Source organism: Lutra lutra, chromosome 14 (genome assembly GCF_902655055.1).
Source record: "Lutra lutra chromosome 14, mLutLut1.2, whole genome shotgun sequence".
NCBI classification, from domain to species: Eukaryota; Metazoa; Chordata; class Mammalia; order Carnivora; family Mustelidae; genus Lutra; species Lutra lutra.
This window is the reverse complement of record NC_062291.1, coordinates 83807331-83826221: the sequence shown is the minus strand read 5'-3', so window position 1 is coordinate 83826221 and position 18891 is coordinate 83807331. Positions and strand designations below refer to the sequence as shown.

At 45.9% G+C, this 18891-nt stretch overlaps 1 protein-coding gene across 5 annotated transcripts in view; it reads right to left on the bottom strand.

Annotated features, from left to right (window-relative positions):
- The window catches only part of DOCK1 (dedicator of cytokinesis 1), a 509676-nt gene that overhangs the window by 327014 nt on the left and 163771 nt on the right, over nt 1-18891 (bottom strand). For all 5 annotated transcript variants that reach the window (XM_047703535.1, XM_047703534.1, XM_047703533.1 and 2 more), the window contains exon 24: nt 903-973. In XM_047703535.1, the coding sequence (XP_047559491.1) occupies nt 903-973 (71 nt within the window). The remainder of the gene's footprint in view (nt 1-902; nt 974-18891) is intronic.

Genomic DNA, 18891 nt, shown 5'->3' with positions numbered 1-18891 from the left:
GCAAACGCTCCTCCTTCCCCTCGCAGGCATGAGCAACCTACAGTGGACATAAAGAACGGGAGGGATGAGCATTTCTTATTCAGCTTAACCACTCAAGGGACACATGGACCTTTACTAATATTTAGATGGGCTTTCTGGCTGCTAAAAATGGTGCCATCCTCTGCAGGTAGTTTATGGTGTTAAATGCTAAATCAAAGCCAAAATCAAAAGCAGACAAGGGCTGTGCTTTACATGTCTGGGGTTAAACAGGCTGCACATCCCCGTGGTGCTCAACCATCTTGTGAAATACAAGCCCCTACAGATTACACAAGTAGGACTGGGCTCGCCAGCCAGGCGTCAAAAAAAGGTGCAAAAGTAAGGATCTGGTCCCCTGCCTCTGTCCTTGGTCTGAAAGCCCAACAACCAGCTTCCTTGGCATTTGTTGTGGTTTTGTTAATATCATCTTAGGTGACAACTCCTAACTGTTCTGCCTTAAGCTTGCAGTCCATCAGCCGGGAGCACAGAAGAACAGCCATGCATGCTGGGGAGCAAGGGAGGGTAGTGAATAGTCAGTCTCCAGTGTCAGATATTTTAGGTGTTGAAAACAAAACAAAAACCCAACCACCACATAGTGAAATTCAATCCTGAAAGAATACAAAATGCCAAATTTGTAAGATCTACCCACTGGGCTACAAGCAACCCTCTAAAGAAAATACTGTGTTGATAGATGATGTCTTTTCCATATAAAGTCATAATTAGGGAAGTGTCAGAGACACCACAACCAGCATGAGTTTGTTCTAGAACAATCCAGGACACTGATGTCTGCCAACACGAGACTGAACCCGAGCCTCTCATAACCTCTCTGCACGGGAAGGAGGCAGACCACGGGATGTGGGAAGCCCGCCCCCTGAGTGCTTCCTTACCTGAGCTCTTTGGGATCGAACACCAATTTCACATCGTTGACAATAGTCGGCAAGTACTTCAACGCCGCCCCCTGCAAACCAAGAGCAAAGAATGCTGAGCCTCGTGCAGTCTGGCAAATGTTAATACAAATCTGTAATTCCTAGGAAGCACCACAGACATAGCTAGAAGAGAAGGATCACTTTTTAGATGAGACAATGGAATCACCAAACACAACAAAAACAGAGCAAAGAAACCTCTGCGCCACAAACAATGGTGATTGTTAGAGGTCACCTTGACACATAATGACTTAACAGAGGCCAAAGGTTGGTGCCTGTTGAGGGAACGCCTACACTGCACTAAGTTTCTGTGTGATTTTCTCCTTAACCCTAATGAAGCGATAGCAGAGGAAGATCTGTGTCCCTCGAAAGAATTCCCTACTGTCCAAGTCACTGCAGTTCTCCCATATTCAACATCTAAAATGATTCTTTGTTCCACTCCAACATTGATTTCTGTACACCCATGCATCCCTTCATTAGCAGTCTGTTTTTTCTTTAGTAACTTTCTCTCTTCTATTCCTATTTTGTACCTTCCAGAAAACCCACGATCTCAAAAAACAAGAGTGATGGTAATCATGACAGCTCCTACTACATGCTGTGTGCTGCGCCAGGACCCTTGTGCATTCTCTCTTTCATTACACCAGACCTCTGGTGGGGAGCCAGCTGCTGGACAGCAGGGGAACTGCCGATGGAAATGGTAGGTACTCTACCCCTGGTCACAGTGCGAGCACTGAACAGGGAGAGCATCAAAACTCAGTTCAGTGGGCAGCCTGAGTCCCACCCCTCAGCTACACCCTGGGAAAAGTTCGTGGATTTTCAGTGTTCTGACGATGCTGGGCCCCCCTCTATCTTATGACTCTACACAACTCCTTGTACCAGGCTGGGCTCCACCTCCCAGAATAACATGGGGGAAATAACGCTCATACCAAGAACATCCAGAGGTTGCATTAAAGTTCAAAATCAAGCTGAAAACATAACACTTTGAATGCTGGAAAATACTATACTTACTGCATATATAATTGTTAGCATTATTTTATGAATGCAAAAAGGTAGTGTTTAAAAAAAAAAATCAGAATGGAGTCATTTGTGCTTAACTCCATGTCAGCAAACCAAGGCTTCATACCTAAAGAAACTCCAGTTGCAGTCTCTCTCAGGAATATAAGATCAAACTACTCAATCTGGAGCGGCGCCTGGGTGGCCCAGTCAGTTAGGCATCTGCCTTCATCTTAGGTCATGATCCCAGGGTCCTGGGATCCAGCTCTGTGTCCAGCTCAAAAGGGAACCTGCTTCTCCCTCTCCCTCTGCCCCTCCTCATGCTTGTGTGCACTCTCTCTCTCTGTCAAATAAATAAATAATATCTTTTTTTTTTTTTAACTAGTCAATCTGGAACTCCCTGGTCAGCACTACTGAGGTAATTCACCTGACAGCCCCTTCCATCCCTCCAAGAAAGCCCCCTTCTGCCTATAAAAGTCTCATTTTTCCCAGCTCTTCAGAGCTCCTTTCTGCTTGCTGGACGGGATGGTGTCCTATTCACTTTGAATCATTTATAATCACTGAATCTTTTTAATTAAATCATTTTGAATCACTGAATAAGGCCAATTGGATCTTCAAATTTACTCAGTTGAATTTTGGTTTTTGGCAGGAAAAGCCCACTTTAATATACAGAACATATATGATTGGTCAACTGATTTGCAACAAAGGAAATGAAATGGTTTCCATACCTCACACCCTATACAAAAATTAAGTTAAGCGGATCATAAATCTTAAACATAAAACTTAAAACTACACAACTTCTAGAAGACATTTGTAATGGACTAAGCAACGATTGATTTCTTAGGACACCAAAAGCACAATTTGTAAAAGAAAAAAAAAATCCATAAATTGTAGTTCATCAAAATAAAAACTGCTCTTTAAAACACACTGGTAAGGTAATAAAAAATGAGTCTCCCACCCAGAGAAAGTAATTGCAAATCACTTATCTGATCAAGATTTGTACCCAGCATATCCAATGAACACTTAAAACACAATAATGAGAAAATAGTCTTCCCCCTGCCATAGGCCAAAGATTTGAAAAGACACTTTGCCAAAGAAGATATACGGATGGCAAATAAGCATTTGAAGAGTTGCTCAACAGCTTTAGTCACCAGGGAAATGCAAATTAAAACCACAGTGAAGTATCACTAACACCTATTAGAATTGCAAAAAAAAAGGACCTGACAGTATCAAGTGGGGCTGCTGGGCTGAATGCAAAACAAGGTCAGCAACCGCAGAAAAGCACAAGACAGCTTCTCAGGAAGTCAGATGCGCACTCCCCACACAGCCCAGAGACTGCACCCCAGAGTCCTGACCAGCTGAAACTCAAAGCTAATGCTCACAGAAAACCCTGCCCGTAAGTGTTTCCGCAGCTTTATCTGTAATCAGGCGAAACTAGAAACTGCTCGGAAGTCCCTCAAGAGGTAATTCCATACAATGTAACATACTCGGTATTAGAGATGATTCCGTACAATGTAGCATACTGAGAATTAGACGTGATTCCATACTATGTAGCATACTCGGTATTAAAAAAAAAGAAAAACCCAGGCTCCCCTTACACCCCACATGGATGAATCTCAGATGCCCTGTGAGAGAGAAAACAGGACAAACTCAAAAGGCTACACACCCTGTGGGTCCATCTTTCAAACAGTCTGGAAAAAGCACAGCAGTAGGGAGGCGCTGGGGGAAGGAGGAATGCCGGGGCCATGACTCGACTGTATGACTCTGCAAACCGGACCTTCAAGGTCAAAATGAATAAAGCTCTATCACCTGGGGAGCCAGGCATGGAAAAGGCCCAAGAATGTTCCTGAATCTCAACACTGATGCCTGAAAGAAGAGCTAAGTGGTCGATTCCAGTCACTTCAAATGAATTCAAGTTTCCTAATTTGTAGCGTGGGAATATTCTGTCTACACCTGAGACTCTTCTGGATCCTCTACTCCATGGACACAACACATCCTCAGGAAAGCATGAGAAAGTTCTGCTATCCCCTTTCACAGATGACAAAGTAGAGGCATGCAGGGAAGGCGTGTGTCCAGATTCATAGTACTGGGATCTGGAGTGAGGCTGAGAACAACCATGCAGAGCATGAAGCCAGCACAAGACTCATCACCACCTCTTCGGTGCTGCATGGTCTTGATGAGACAGGGCAGGAAAGCAGGGTTCTGCACTGCACAATCACCAAGGTTTCTTTTCTACGTCTTGACCCTGTCCTTCAATGCCAGCCAGATCAAGGGATCCCAACTCCGTCCTCTGAGATTCAACTTTGGAACACATCGAGTTATCGCAGGTTACCTCCGTTTCACAAGGGTGAAGCGGACAGGGACAAACAAAACAGGCATGATGGGCTGCTCTGGGGCGGCCAGGTGCCACATTAACCGGGCACACTGAGCACCAGGGCAGGGTCAGGGCTCCCTAGGGCTTCTGCCCAACCAGAGGTCACAGCAATGTCCACTAAAAGGGGCATGTGCCCACTGCGACTCCAAAATGCTGTCTAACACAGAATTCAGCCTAACAGACCGAGACCCTAGGGCCGGTACATCTTACTGTTCTGGGGTTTCAGAGAGAACGGAGATAACCAGCACCTGCCACTGAGCGCAGGTTAAGTAAGCAAGGACGGAAAGAGGGCACAGAGAGAACAGGACCAGCAGGCTCGAACCTCTCGGACCTGGTGTCTGTCCCTGTTCACAGTCCACCTTCTTCACAGTTCTCCTCAAGCCTGGGACCCCACGCCTCCCAGCCCTCTTACCTCCTACTTCCCAGAAAACCAAAATCCACCAGGAGAGAGCAGAGACTCCAGAAGTGCCCGCACCTCTGTGCGCCGCCCAGGCTGAGAGGGAGCACCCACCTCAAAAAGGAACTGAATCCTGCCCCTGGGCTCAGCGCAGACCCTCCATACCCTCTGTCACACACACACACCACCCCCCCCCCCACCCCACCCCGGCCCCAGTCCCTCCAGGTCACGCAGTCCTCACGCCACCTGGTTCCTTCCCTCGGCAGATGAGCTGGTCTCTTGAAGCAACACCTGGGGGGCCCCAGGGACCTCCCCGCACCTGCAACGGCAGAACCCGGGCCGTGGGCTGGCATGGTGCCCACTGTCCAGCACGTTCCCCGCTCTGCCCTCTGTAGCCTCTCTTCAGCCCCACCATCTCCATTCCTGCCAAGGCCACCAGCCTCTTCCTAGGCGACCCCTCCCTCACCTGCCTGGCCTTCTTCCCCACTCACTCCTCCCCAGCTTTCCATGCTGGGTCCTGTCGCCACAGCCCCTTAAAACTGGGTGTCCCTGGGGTCCCATGCCAGACTTCTCTCCTTCCTCCACACACTCCTCAGGGACCCCACCTTCCTTCTGCACGTCACACCCACACACAATGGTCACTGCGCCTCTGCATACAGCTGTCCCACCTGCCACAGGCCGGCCGCCCCCTTACCTTCCCAGGACACCTCTGCTCAGGGCACCACATGGCTGAGTCCCCACGTCACAGCCCCCACAGATGCCCCCTCTGCTTCACGGCCACTCCGGACCAATCACAAAGCACGGTGGAGCCTCCCCACTACCTGCCCAGGGTTCTAGCCCCCTCTCCACTCCTACAGTCTCTACAACCTAGAGACTAGTCCTCTGTCTCTGTCTGACATTCCCGCCGCAGCCTACCAACTGACCCCCCCGCCTCCACGTGGAGCCCCTCAAGCTCATGCCTCAGGCTGCAGCCAGAGTAGCTTTCCTAAGACCAGATGCACAGCTCATCTAGATACTTGGACGGCACCACCCAACTCTTCAGGCACCAGCCCAACTAGCGAGCACCCTCAGAGGCTCGGGCCCCTCCTCCCTGGTGTCTCTGCTCAGCAACTTCCACCTGCCTCTGCAGGACCCTCTCCAACCCAAGGAGGAGCCTCGTCCCGCCAGCAGACCAGTGTATGAGTGCTCCCTCTTTCTGGACCCCCTGCTTCCCTGCCCATCACTCCCTCTGTTGCCCCAAAACACTCAAAGTAAACCCCTGATTACTCCTCAGTCCTTTTCTTCAAGATACACGGATTCCAGGCTGGGCATCTAAAGTGACTCCTGCTCTGGGCTGGAAGAGAGGGTTGGTGTGTCTGTGTCCCCCAGCCAAGAGCCCCTGAGGTATGGCAGGGCTATTCCTCCTCTCTGGGCTCCCTCAAGCTGTGCCAAGGCTCTTAGACACAGCAGAAACCCCATGACAGCCAGACTGACAGAGCTCGATATAAAATCACCTCTTCATTCCCAAGAAACACTGCACCTGTTTGCTGTGGGCCCCCAGAACTCCCCCTCCTCAGCCAAGAGAAGCAACTCTATCCTCTCCAGTCTGATGAGCCGGACAGAAGAGGCAGCGACGCTGATGTCCACGCCACCCCGAGCTCAGACTTTCCCGACTGAAAAACTAGCTCTGCCCGTTCCTAATATTGGCTATTTGTCAAGAACTTCAAGTGTTTTGGTTTCTGCTCATGCTTGCAGCAAAAGGCTTCATTTTCTCTCTGGACTCAGGGGCTGCTTCACTAAATTCAGGTCTCCTGCAAGGAGCAGCTGCTGCAGGAGCTCCCCCAGATGTGCAGCACAGGCCAGACAGAGCAGGGGCTTCCGCAGGGATGGGAGACAGTGCTGGCTGCAATCTCATGGGCAGAAAGACCCCTCGTGGACAGAAAGTCCCGGATGCAGGCAAGAGAACCCACGCCGGCATGACGCAGGGGGGAAGCACAGTACCTGGAACACGGGCGCACGTCCCAGAGCCACGCTGTGGGCACACGAAGCTCTGGCCTGTCCTGGCAGTGGTTCTCATTGGTAAAATGTGCTGGTTCTCCGCACCGGCGTCCAGAGACCGCAGCAGAATGGAAGGACACTGCGTGTGTGCCACTCGGCATGTCCTCCCGAACATGGGTGTTCGACCCACAGCAGCCACCACTGCCACCCATCGTGCAGCAGGAGAGCCCAGGATGTGTGCAAACACTGGCACAGAAACCCTCTTTAACGGGCACAACTCTCAAATGGGACTCCACCACGTTCAGTGGAAATTTTATAAAGTCCTATACAAAGAGGTAAATAGGAAGGAGCAGAGTGATTTGCTGTATCACTGAATTCAGGGTAACAGGAATGGGAGGCATTTGAGGTTTTCTTTTTTTTTTTTTTTTCTCTTCTAGTTCTATTTTTATTATCTTTTTTGAATTTGGTTCATTATTTAAACAAAATCTTGCTCAGAGTATGTGGGGCCAGCCCGCCAGCAGCCCCTGCCCACAGCACCTTGGCTAGGCTCCATATACCAGGATGACAATCACTAACCAGTTCCTGGGCTGTGGCCTGGGGGCCGGGAGTGGGAAGGGGCGCAAGGCCTGTGGGACACATCAGGAGTCGGAGCTAAGGGGCACCTGACTCAGCTCTGACTAAGGAGACGTGAGCATCTGACTCTTGGTTTCGGCTGAGGTTATGATCTCAGGGTTGTGAGATCGAGCCCCATGCAGGGCTCTGTGCTAGTGCTGTGTCCGCCTGAGCTTCTCTCCTCCTCTCCCTCTGCCCCATTCCTCACTCGCATGTGCGCTCTCTCTAAATAAACTGCCACGTAACCTGTGAGGGCACCTCCTTTCTGACACGGCCTAGCCAGAAAGAGAACAGCACAACATACGGATTCAGATGACTTCACTGTGTTTAGTTTTGTTTATTCATCTCCTCTTTTCTAAAACATAACTGTCTATCGAATCAATGTTTGCTTTCTCAGAAAGTTATTTCTTCAGGTTTGACTTTAAAACTAAGCAAATTAATGAAATGGCTCTTTAAATCCTAGCTTGCTTTTCTCTTTGAACTTGGCAAAGCTTTCATCTGCCCACCTGAGGATGGACCAGTCCATTTCTATGCACTCGGGCCTCCAGGCAACAGACATGTGTGCACTGACATGCTGGGGTCACACACCTGAGTCCCCTACACACCCCAGCACACGAAGTTTTAGGGAAAACTGAAATCACCCCCAAATACAACAGGGCTCCCGACCACTGAGCACTGACTGAAAGCCAGTGAGTGGTAGAAAGAAACCAGAAACAAAATTAGAAAGAACCACCGTCGATGGTAAAGCTGTTTCTATTTCTACTAAAAGACAGGCGAGTTGCCGAGGGCCCCTCCTAAAAGTGAGTCCATTGCCTAATAGCCCGGCAATCAGGAAGCCAGGATATCCAGCCATAGCAGCTCCAGGTGGGGTAAGGTCAGACCTGAATCAAACAGACCAGAAGCATCTTAAAACCACAGCTTTAGAAGGAAAAAAATAATAATAATAAACACATAGAAAGGATTATGAAGTGGCAAGAAAGGCTAAAAGTTTTCTAACCACTGAAATAGTTCAGGTTGAGGAAGTTAAATAAATTGTATACTCTCCTCTGAGCAAATTTAATCATCATGCAGCTCGTGAAAATGCCAACTTAATCCAAACCGAAAAACAACACAGAAAGTGCACCTTCTACCCAGTATCAGTTTAATGTTTTAAGTGTCTCTCTAGCTAAAACTGTTACTACTGATGATGATTAATAGACACTATTTTAGGGTAAAGTTCAGGCTACATTATTCAGTATAATTATTTTAATTAAATCCATTAGCATATCTTTATATAAGATTACAAGAGCTATCGGTGATACAAAATAAGTTTTCCTTGAATAATGTATGAAGCAATTATTACTTTACATATTTCTCAAGAAAACGCATATTAAAATGATTCCATTTGGATGTTTTGAGCTCAAATATATATGGCCCACGTATTCTCGCTCCAGACCTCAGAGCTGCATCTTCGGAAGATCTGGGGCGTGGCCAAACAGCCTCTGAAGACCCAGGGCATCCTGATACAGGAAACCGGGGCCAGACCAACTCGGCCAATGGGAGCCCCTACACCTGAGCTTGTGCTTTTCGGGGGAAACGGAAGAAACAGGGAAGATGGCTGGACAGAAACACAGAGCACTCTGGAGAGAGTCACCCTCCTGTAGGAATTGCTGGAATCCAGAACAAAAAAATGATGACAATGATTGCTTCCATTCCTTACACCCTATTATTAAAAAAGACTACCTACATCTAACATATCCTAAATCTAAAAATAACTCTTCTGTTTTATAATCGAGCCTCCCTTAAGCAGACACTGGTCTTTAAAATCGCTTTCCCCACCACTACTACTTACACCTGACAACTTAGCGGTTGAAAGAAATCATTCCTAGGAGTAGTTTCATGTTTAATTATCACAAAATCCAACCCCCCCAAAAAAAATAAAGAAAGAAGCACACGTTTACTAAGATTCTTCAATAAATCCAAGATAAGCTCTTACACTTAAAAATCCATTTATTGCCAACAATATATGGGAAGGTCCATGTTACGGCCAACAATCCTATAGGTAGATGCACTAATGATTAATGCAAATCAAAACCACAATGAGCTGTCACCCTATATCCGTTAAGATAGATGGCAGGAGGACAGGAGGAGTCAAGATGGCGGAGAAGTAGCAGGCTGAGACTACTTCGGGTAGCGGGAGATCAGCTAAATAGCTTATCTAAAGATTGCAAACACCTACAAATCCAACGGGAGATCAAAGAGAAGAAGAACAGCAATTCCAGAAACAGAAAATCAACCACTTTCTGCAAGGTAGGACTGGCGGAGAAGTGAATCCAAAGCGACGGGAAGATAGACCGCAGCGGGAGGGGCCGGCTCCCGGCGAGCGGCGGAGAAACGGAGCAAAATCAGGACTTTTAAAAGTCTGTTCCGCTGAGGGACATCGCTCCAGAGGCTTAACTGGGGTGAAGCCCAGGCGGGATCAGCGCGGCCTCAGGTCCCGCAGGGTCGCAGAAGGATCGGGGGTGTCTGAGTGTCACAGAGCTTACCGGTATTAGAACGGGGAAGCCGGCTGCAGAGACAGAGCCGAGGAGTGACTCTCAGCTCGGGGTCGCCTTGAACCGGTCGCAGGCTCGGTCAGCTCGGAGCGCGGCCGGAGGCCAGGGTGACGGGAGTCATTGGGCGCTGTTCTCTGAGGGCGCACTGAGGAGTGGGGCCCCGGGCTCTCGGCTCCTCCGGGCCGGACACCGGGAGGCCGCCATCTTCACTCCCGTCCTCCGGACTCTACGGAAAGCGCTCAGGGAACAAAAGCTCCCAAAAGCGAACCCGAGCGGATGACTCAGCGCGGCCCCGGGTAAGGGCGGTGCAACTCCGCCTGGGGCAAAGACGCTTGAGAATCACTACAACAGGCCCCTCCACCAGAAGATCAACGGGAAACCCAGCCAGGACCAAGTTCACCTACCAAGGAGAGCGGCGGAATTCCAGAGGAGAAGAAAGCAAAGCACGGAACTCATGGCTTTCTCCCCATGATTTTTTAGCCTTGCAGTTAATTTAATTTTTTTTTCAATTTTCTTTTTCTCTTCTTCTGCTAAATTTTTTTTAACTTTTACCGTTTTCTTTTTTTAACGTTTTTTAAATATTTTATCTAATATATATATATTTTTCCTCTTTTTATATTTTTTCTTTATCGGCTTTCTATTTTTTAATAGTTTCTTTTTTTTTTTTTTCTTTCTTTCTGAACCCCTTTTTATCTCCTTTCTCCCCCCTCACAATTCGGGATCTCTTCTGATTTGGCTAAAGCCTATTTTCCTGGGGTTGTTGCCACCCTTTTAGTATTTTACTTGCTCCTTCATGAACTCTTATCTGGACAAAATGACAAGGCGGAAAAATTCACAACAAAAAAAAGAACAAGAGGCAGTACCAAAGGCTAGGGTCCTAATCAATACAGACATTGGTAATATGTCAGATATAGAGTTCAGAATGATGATTCTCAAGGTTCTAGCCGGGCTTGAAAAAGGCATGGAAGATATTAAAGCAACCCTCTCAGGAGATATAAAAGCCCTTTCTGGAGAAATAAAAGAACTAAAATCTAACCAAGTTGAAATCAAAAAAGCTATTAATGAGGTGCAATCAAAAATGGAGGCTCTCACTGCTAGGAAAAATGAGGCAGAAGAAAGAATTAGCGATATAGAAGACCAAATGACAGAGAATAAAGAAGCTGAGCAAAAGAGGGACAAACAGCTACTGGACCACGAGGGGAGAATTCGAGAGATAAGTGACACCATAAGACGAAACAACATTAGAATAATTGGGATTCCAGAAGAAGAGGAAACAGAGAGGGGAGCAGAAGGTATATTGGAGAGAATTATTGGAGAGAATGTCCCCAATATGGCAAAGGGAACAAGCATCAAAATCCAGGAGGTTCAGAGAACCCCCCTCAAAATCAATAAGAAGAGGTCCACACCCCGTCACCTAATAGTAAAATTGACAAGTCTTAGTGACAAAGAAAAGATTCTGAAAGCAGCCCGGGAAAAGAAGTCTGTAACGTACAATGGTAAAAATATTAGATTGGCAGCAGACTTATCTACAGAGACCTGGCAGGCCAGAAAGAGCTGGCATGATATATTCAGAGTACTAAATGAGAAAAACATACAGCCAAGAATACTATATCCAGCTAGGCTATCATTGAAAATAGAAGGAGAGATTAAAAGCTTCCAGGACAAACAAAAACTGAAAGAATTTGCAAATACCAAACCAGCTCTACAGGAAATATTGAAAGGGGTCCTCTAAGCAAAGAGAGACCCTCAAGTAGTAGATCAGAAAGAAACAGAGACAATATACAATAACAGTCACCTTACAGGCAATACAATGGCACTAAATTCATATCTCTCAATACTTACCCTGAATGTTAATGGGCTAAATGCCCCAATCAAAAGACACAGGGTATCAGAATGGATAAAAAAACAAAACCCATCTATATGTTGCCTACAAGAAACTCATCTTAAACCCGAAGACACCTCCAGGTTTAAAGTGAGGGGGTGGAAAAGAATTTACCATGCTAATGGACATCAGAAGAAAGCAGGAGTGGCAATCCTTATATCAGATCCATTAGATTTTAAGCCAAAGACTATAATAAGAGATGAGGAAGGACACTATATCATACTCAAAGGAACTGTCCAACAAGAAGATCTAACAATTTTAAATATCTATGCCCCTAACGTGGGAGCAGCCAACTATATAAACCAATTAATAACAAAACCAAAGAAACACATCGACAAGAATACAATAATAGTAGGGGATTTTAACACTCCCCTCACTGAAATGGACAGATCATCCAAGCAAAAGATCAACAAGGAAATCAAGGCCTTAAATGACACACTGGACCAGATGGACATCACAGATATATTCAGAACATTTCATCCCAAAGCAACAGAATACACATTCTTCTCTAGTGCACATGGAACATTCTCCAGAATAGATCACATTCTTGGTCCTAAATCAAGTCTCAACCGGTATCAAAAGATTGGGATCATTCCCTGCATATTTTCAGACCACAATGCTCTAAAGCTAGAACTCAATCACAAGAGGAAATTTGGAAAGAACCCAAATACATGGAGACTAAACAGCATCCTTCTAAAGAATGAATGGGTCAACCAGGAAATTAAAGAAGAATTGAAAAAATTTATGGAAACAAATAATAATGAAAACACAACGGTTCAGAATCTGTGGGACACAACAAAGGCAGTCCTGAGAGGAAAATATATAGCGGTACAAGCCTTTCTCAAGAAACAAGAAAGGTCTCAGGTACACAACCTAACCCTACACCTAAAGGAGCTGGAGAAAGAACAAGAAAGAAACCCTAAACCCAGCAGGAGAAGAGAAATCATAAAGATCAGAGCAGAAATCAATGAAATAGAAACCAAAAAAACAACAGAACAAATCAACGAAACTAGGAGCTGGTTCTTTGAAAGAATTAATAAGATCGATAAACCCCTGGCCAGACTTATCAAAAAGAAAAGAGAAAGGACCCAAATAAATAAAATCATGAATGAAAGAGGAGAGATCACAACGAACACCAAAGAAATACAGACAATTATAAGAACATACTATGAGCAACTCTACGCCAACAAATTTGACAATCTGGAAGAAATGGATGCATTCCTAGAGACATATAAACTACCACAACTGAACCAGGAAGAAACAGAAAGCCTGAACAGACCCATAACCAGTAAGGAGATTGAAACAGTCATCAAAAATCTCCAAACAAACAAAAGCCCAGGGCCAGAGGAATTCCCGGGGGAATTCTATCAAACATTTGAAGAAGAACTAATTCCTATTCTCCTGAAACTGTTCCAAAAAATAGAAATAGAAGGAAAACTTCCAAACTCATTTTATGAGGCCAGCATCACCTTGATCCCAAAACCAGACAAGGATCCCAACAAAAAAGAGAACTACAGACCAATATCCTTGATGAACACAGATGCAAAAATTCTCGCCAAAATACTAGCCAATAGGATTCAACAGTACATTAAAAGGATTATTCACCACGACCAAGTGGGATTTATTCCAGGGCTGCAAGGTTGGTTCAACATCCGCAAATCAATCAATGTGATACAACACCTTAATAAAAGAAAGAACAAGAACCATATGATACTCTCCATAGATGCTGAAAAAGCATTTGACAAAGTACAGCATCCCTTCCTGATCAAAACTCTTCAAAGTGTAGGGATAGACGGCACATACCTCAATATTATCAAAGCCATCTATGAAAAACCCACCGCAAATATCATTCTCAATGGAGAAAAACTGAAAGCTTTTCCGCTAAGGTCAGGAACACGGCAGGGATGTCCGTTATCACCACTGCTATTCAACATAGTACTAGAAGTCCGAGCCTCAGCAATCAGACAACAAAAGGAAATTAAAGGCATCCAAATCGGCAAAGAAGAAGTCAAACTATCACTCTTCGCAGATGATATGATACTCTATGTGGAAAACCCAAAAGACTCCACTCCAAAACTGCTACAACTTGTACAGGAATTCAGTAAAGTGTCAGGATATAAAATCAATGCACAGAAATCAGTTGCATTTCTCTACAGCAACAACAAGACAGAAGAAAGAGAAATTAAGGAATCCATCCCATTTACAATTGCACCCAAAACTATAAGATACCTGGGAATAAACCTAACCAAAGAGACTAAGAATCTATACACAGAAAACTATAAAGTACTCATGAAAGAAATTGAGGAAGACACAAAGAAATGGAAAAATGTTCCATGCTCCTGGATTGGAAGAATAAATATTGTGAAAATGTCTATGCTACCTAAAGCAATCTACACATTTAATGCAATTCCTATCAAAGTACCATCCATTTTTTTCAAAGAAATGGAACAAATAATCCTAAAATTTATATGGAACCAGAAAAGACCTCGAATAGCCAAAGGAATATTGAAAAAGAAAGCCAAAGTTGGTGGCATCACAATTCCGGACTTCAAGCTCTATTACAAAGCTGTCATCATCAAGACAGCATGGTACTGGCACAAAAACAGACACATAGATCAATGGAACAGAATAGAGAGCCCAGAAATGGACCCTCAACTCTATGGTCAACTCATCTTCGACAAAGCAGGAAAGAATGTCCAATGGAACAAAGACAGCCTCTTCAATAAATGGTGTTGGGAAAATTGGACAGCCACATGCAGAAAAATGAAATTGGATCATTTCCTTACACCACACACGAAAATAGACTCAAAATGGATGAAGGATCTCAGTGTGAGAAAGGAATCCATCAAAATCCTCGAGGAGAACACAGGCAGCAACCTCTTCGACGTCAGCCGCAGCAACATCTTCCTAGGAACATCACCAAAGGCAAGGGAAGCAAGGGCAAAAATGAACTTTTGGGATTTCATCAAGATCAAAAGCTTTTCCACAGCAAAGGAAACAGTGAACAAAACCAAAAGACAACTGACAGAATGGGAGAAGATATTTGCAAATGACATATCAGATAAAGGACTAGTGTCCAAAATCTATAAAGAACTTAGCAAACTCAACACCCAAAGAACAAATAATCCAATCAAGAAATGGGCAGAGGACATGAACAGACATTTCTGCAAAGAAGACATCCAGATGGCCAACAGACACATGAAAAAGTGCTCCATATCCCTCGGCATCAGGGAAATACAAATCAAAACCACAATGAGATATCACCTCACACCAGTCAGAATGGCTAAAATGAACAAGTCAGGAAATGACAGATGCTGGCGAGGATGCGGAGAAAGGGGAACCCTCCTACACTGTTGGTGGGAATGCAAGCTGGTGCAACCACTCTGGAAAACAGCATGGAGGTTCCTCAAAATGTTGAAAATAGAACTACCCTATGACCCTGCAATTGCACTGCTGGGTATTTACCCTAAAGATACAAACGTAGTGATCCGAAGGGGCACGTGCACCCGAATGTTTATAGCAGCAATGTCTACAATAGCCAAACTATGGAAAGAACCTAGATGTCCATCTACAGACGAATGGATAAAGAAGATGTGGTATATATACACAATGGAATACTATGCAGCCATCAAAAGAAACGAAATCTTGCCATTTGCGACGACGTGGATGGAACTAGAGGGTATCATGCTTAGCGAAATAAGTCAATCGGAGAAAGACAACTATCATATGATCTCCCTGATATGAGGGAGAGGAGATGCAACATGGGGGGTTGAGGGGGTAGGAGAAGAGTAATTGAAACAAGATGGGATTGGGAGGGAGACAAACCATAAGTGACTCTTAATCTCACAAAACAAACTGAGGGTTGATGGGGGGAGGGGGTTGGGAGAGGGGGTGGGGTTATGGATATTGGGGAGGGTATGTGCTATGGTGAGTGTTGTGAAATGTGTAAACCTGGCGATTCGCAGACCTGTACCCCTGGGGATAAAAATATATGTTTATAAAGCTGTAAAAAAAAAAAAAAAAAAAAAAAAAAAAGAAAGAAAGGATGAATTCCCAAGTTTTGTAGCAACATGGACGGGACTGGAAGAGATGATGCTGAGTGAAATAAGTCAAGCAGAGAGAGTCAATTATCATATGGTTTCACTTATTTGTGGAGCATAACAAATAGCATGGAGGACAAGGGGAGATGGAGAGGAGAAGGGAGTTGAGGGAAATTGGAAGGGGAGGTGAACCATGAGAGACTATGGACTCTGAAAAACGATCTGAGAATTTTGAAGGGGTGGGGGGTGGGAAGTTGGGGGCACCAGGTGGTGGGTATTGTAGAGGGCACAGATTGCATGGAGCACTGGGTGTGGTGCAAAAATAATGAATACTGTTATGCTGAAAAAATAAAAAAATTAAAAAAAAAAAAAAAAAGATAGATGGCAGGAAAGAAGGGAAGAAGGTGAGTTGGCAAAGACATGAAGAAACCGGAGCCCTTGTCCACTGTTGATGGGAATCAAAACAGGTACAGCCACCAAGGAAAATAGTATGGAGGATCCTCACAAATTAGAAGTAGAATTATCATATGATCCCGCAATCCCATGTCTGGGAATATACCCAAAAGCAACGGAAGCAGGATCGTGAAGAGAGACGCACACCCATGTTCACAGCTGCACTGTTCACAACAGCCAAGTGGAAAAAACACCCACCTATCCATCGATGGTGGATAAAGAAAGAAAAGGCAGTGTATACACACAGTGGAGTGTAATTCAGCCCTAAGAAAGAAAGACATTCTGACATATCCTGTAGCACAGATGATCCTTGAGGACATAATGCTCAGTGAAATAAACCAGTCACAAAAAGATACATTCTGCACGATTCCACTTAGCCAAGATATCTAAGGTTGTTACATTCACAGAGACAGAAAGCAGAACAGTGGCTGCCAGGGGCTGGGGGCTTTGGGGAATGGGATGTTGTCGTCTAATGAGGACAGAGTTTAGGTTGTGCAAGAGAAAAAGTTCCAGAATGTTCCACAGCAGTATGAACACAGTTAACACTATTGAACTGTAAAAACTGTTTAAGGAACGTTCTATTATGCGGCTTTTACCACAGTTAAAGACATAAAGGTAACAGAAACAGCAATCCATCATGCCTTCCTTGGAGAGTACCAACATCAGGTAGAGGGTCTCACCTGGGCGGGAGGGCTTTGCTGTAGCAGAGCTGTACCACTGTCTCCTGCACATTAAACGTCAGAAATCACCTCTGTGCACACAACACACACACACAGTCACTGCCACAAGCAAACAAGGCCTGGATGTTCCCAAACGGGCTCTGGACAAGAACCTTCCCAGACATGCAGCGGTGTCACAAACAGGCCCCCAGCAGTCCGCAGAAGCCCTCAGCCCCTGCATCAGCCTGACCTGACCTGGGCCACAGGGTCTACTCTGGCCACAAGAAGCCACACTAACGAACAATGACGAGTATCTCTGTGTCCCGGTATGAAAACGCAGTTGGGGGAGCCCCGGTTCTGCTATGGGCTACCTCCTCTCTCAATGGTAAGGCATACTGTTCCAACGAGCGCCTGGGGCCTGCACCTGTTTCATCCCTCGTTCCCCACCGCTGGGCACACAGGACACCAGCAGGCATTTGGTCAAGAAAGGAATGACTTATAAAACAATAAAGGGGCAGGTTGGAGACGCCGTGACTCGAGGAGTGAGGACAGAGCACAGGTGCCGCAGATGCAAGGCAAAGCAGCCCAACCCGGACAGCACAAAGTGCAAGGCGAGAGAATGAGAAAGGGACAGATTAAGGAACCACGACACACATGAGGATAAACCCTCTTCTTTGGAGCCACGGTGCTCTCCTTAACCTCTGAAAATCCATTTGCCAGGAATTAAGTCATGCTAAAAAGGGTTATTAACCGTAATCTAGGCAAGAACAGATCTGAATTAAATGTCTGAACTTTTATTTTGTCACATTTTACCAGCACAGCCGTGTAGCCAAGGAGGCTCGGGGAGAAGGGGAGCAATCCTCTGAACGGGCCTCCACAGCAACAAATTGGCGAAAATTAGCTACCGGTCTGGACAGCTTCCAAGAGCAAAGAGTAACTTACAAATAATGGCGATTTTCTAAAAGTCACCTGAAATTCAGAAGTCAACATATGGGAAAAATGGTCCAGTTCAGAAGCATCTTAAGGGCCTGAACTGCAGTGAAGTGCTTTTGAAAACAGCAACTAGAGAACGCAACACCTCACGCTTGCGTCTTCCTCATAGTCTGAACAACCTCACAAAACAGAGCCTGTGAGCACCGGGTGGGAGAAGGGCCCCTGCGGGGCAGGGATTGCAAAGATGCAGGAGGAAGGCAGGGGCAGCATAGGCAGGCCAACCCCAGCCACTTCCCCTTGCCCCCCTCGCTCAGCCCACACCAACCCTGAGCCCAAGCCCTGAAGATGAAGATCAAGGTGGGAGACACCCAACAGGCAGAGGCGGCCGACCAGGGTGAAGAAGGGTCCCCTGAGAGAGAAGCAGTGAAAGCAAAGGGCTGAGTCTCCAGGGAGGCCAAGGACCAGCTGTCCCACTCTGACCCCAACCCCAAGCCACGTGCACAGAAGCAGCCCAGCATCCCATACACAAACCCACCCATGGCGGCCAGAACTGTGTTTTCCTCCAAAATGTATTCACGTCCTAATCCCAGGTACCCGTGAATACAAACTTAACTGGAAAGAAGGTCTTTGCAGATGAAATTCAGAAGAGGCCATACCAGACAACGACAGGCCTTGAATCCCGTGCCGGTGCCTTTATAATAAAGGAGGATGGTGGGGAGACGGGGCACAGAGGCACACACGTGTGAGGCAGAGGCAGGGTGCAAGCCGGGAACGAACACCGATTTTGCTGTATTAGGAATGCTGTGTTGACATAAAATACTCCTGGAAAAGTCGCATATCTATAATGGTTTCTAAAAATCTTAAGATGGATTTGCCATCCCAGGACTCTGACCCTAAGTGTTCTTCTCTTCCTGCTCCACAGCCCTCCCTCCTGCTCAGGGAACACCACAGCATGAGCTCGGATCCCTCACGGCTTGACTCAGGGAAGACCCTCTGTATCTGAAAATATAATGCCCAGCCCCTCAACTGCCCTACAGAGAAAGGGCACAGAAACTTGAAGGTGCAACTCAGAGGAGTCCGTGCAAAGAAAGCAACAAAA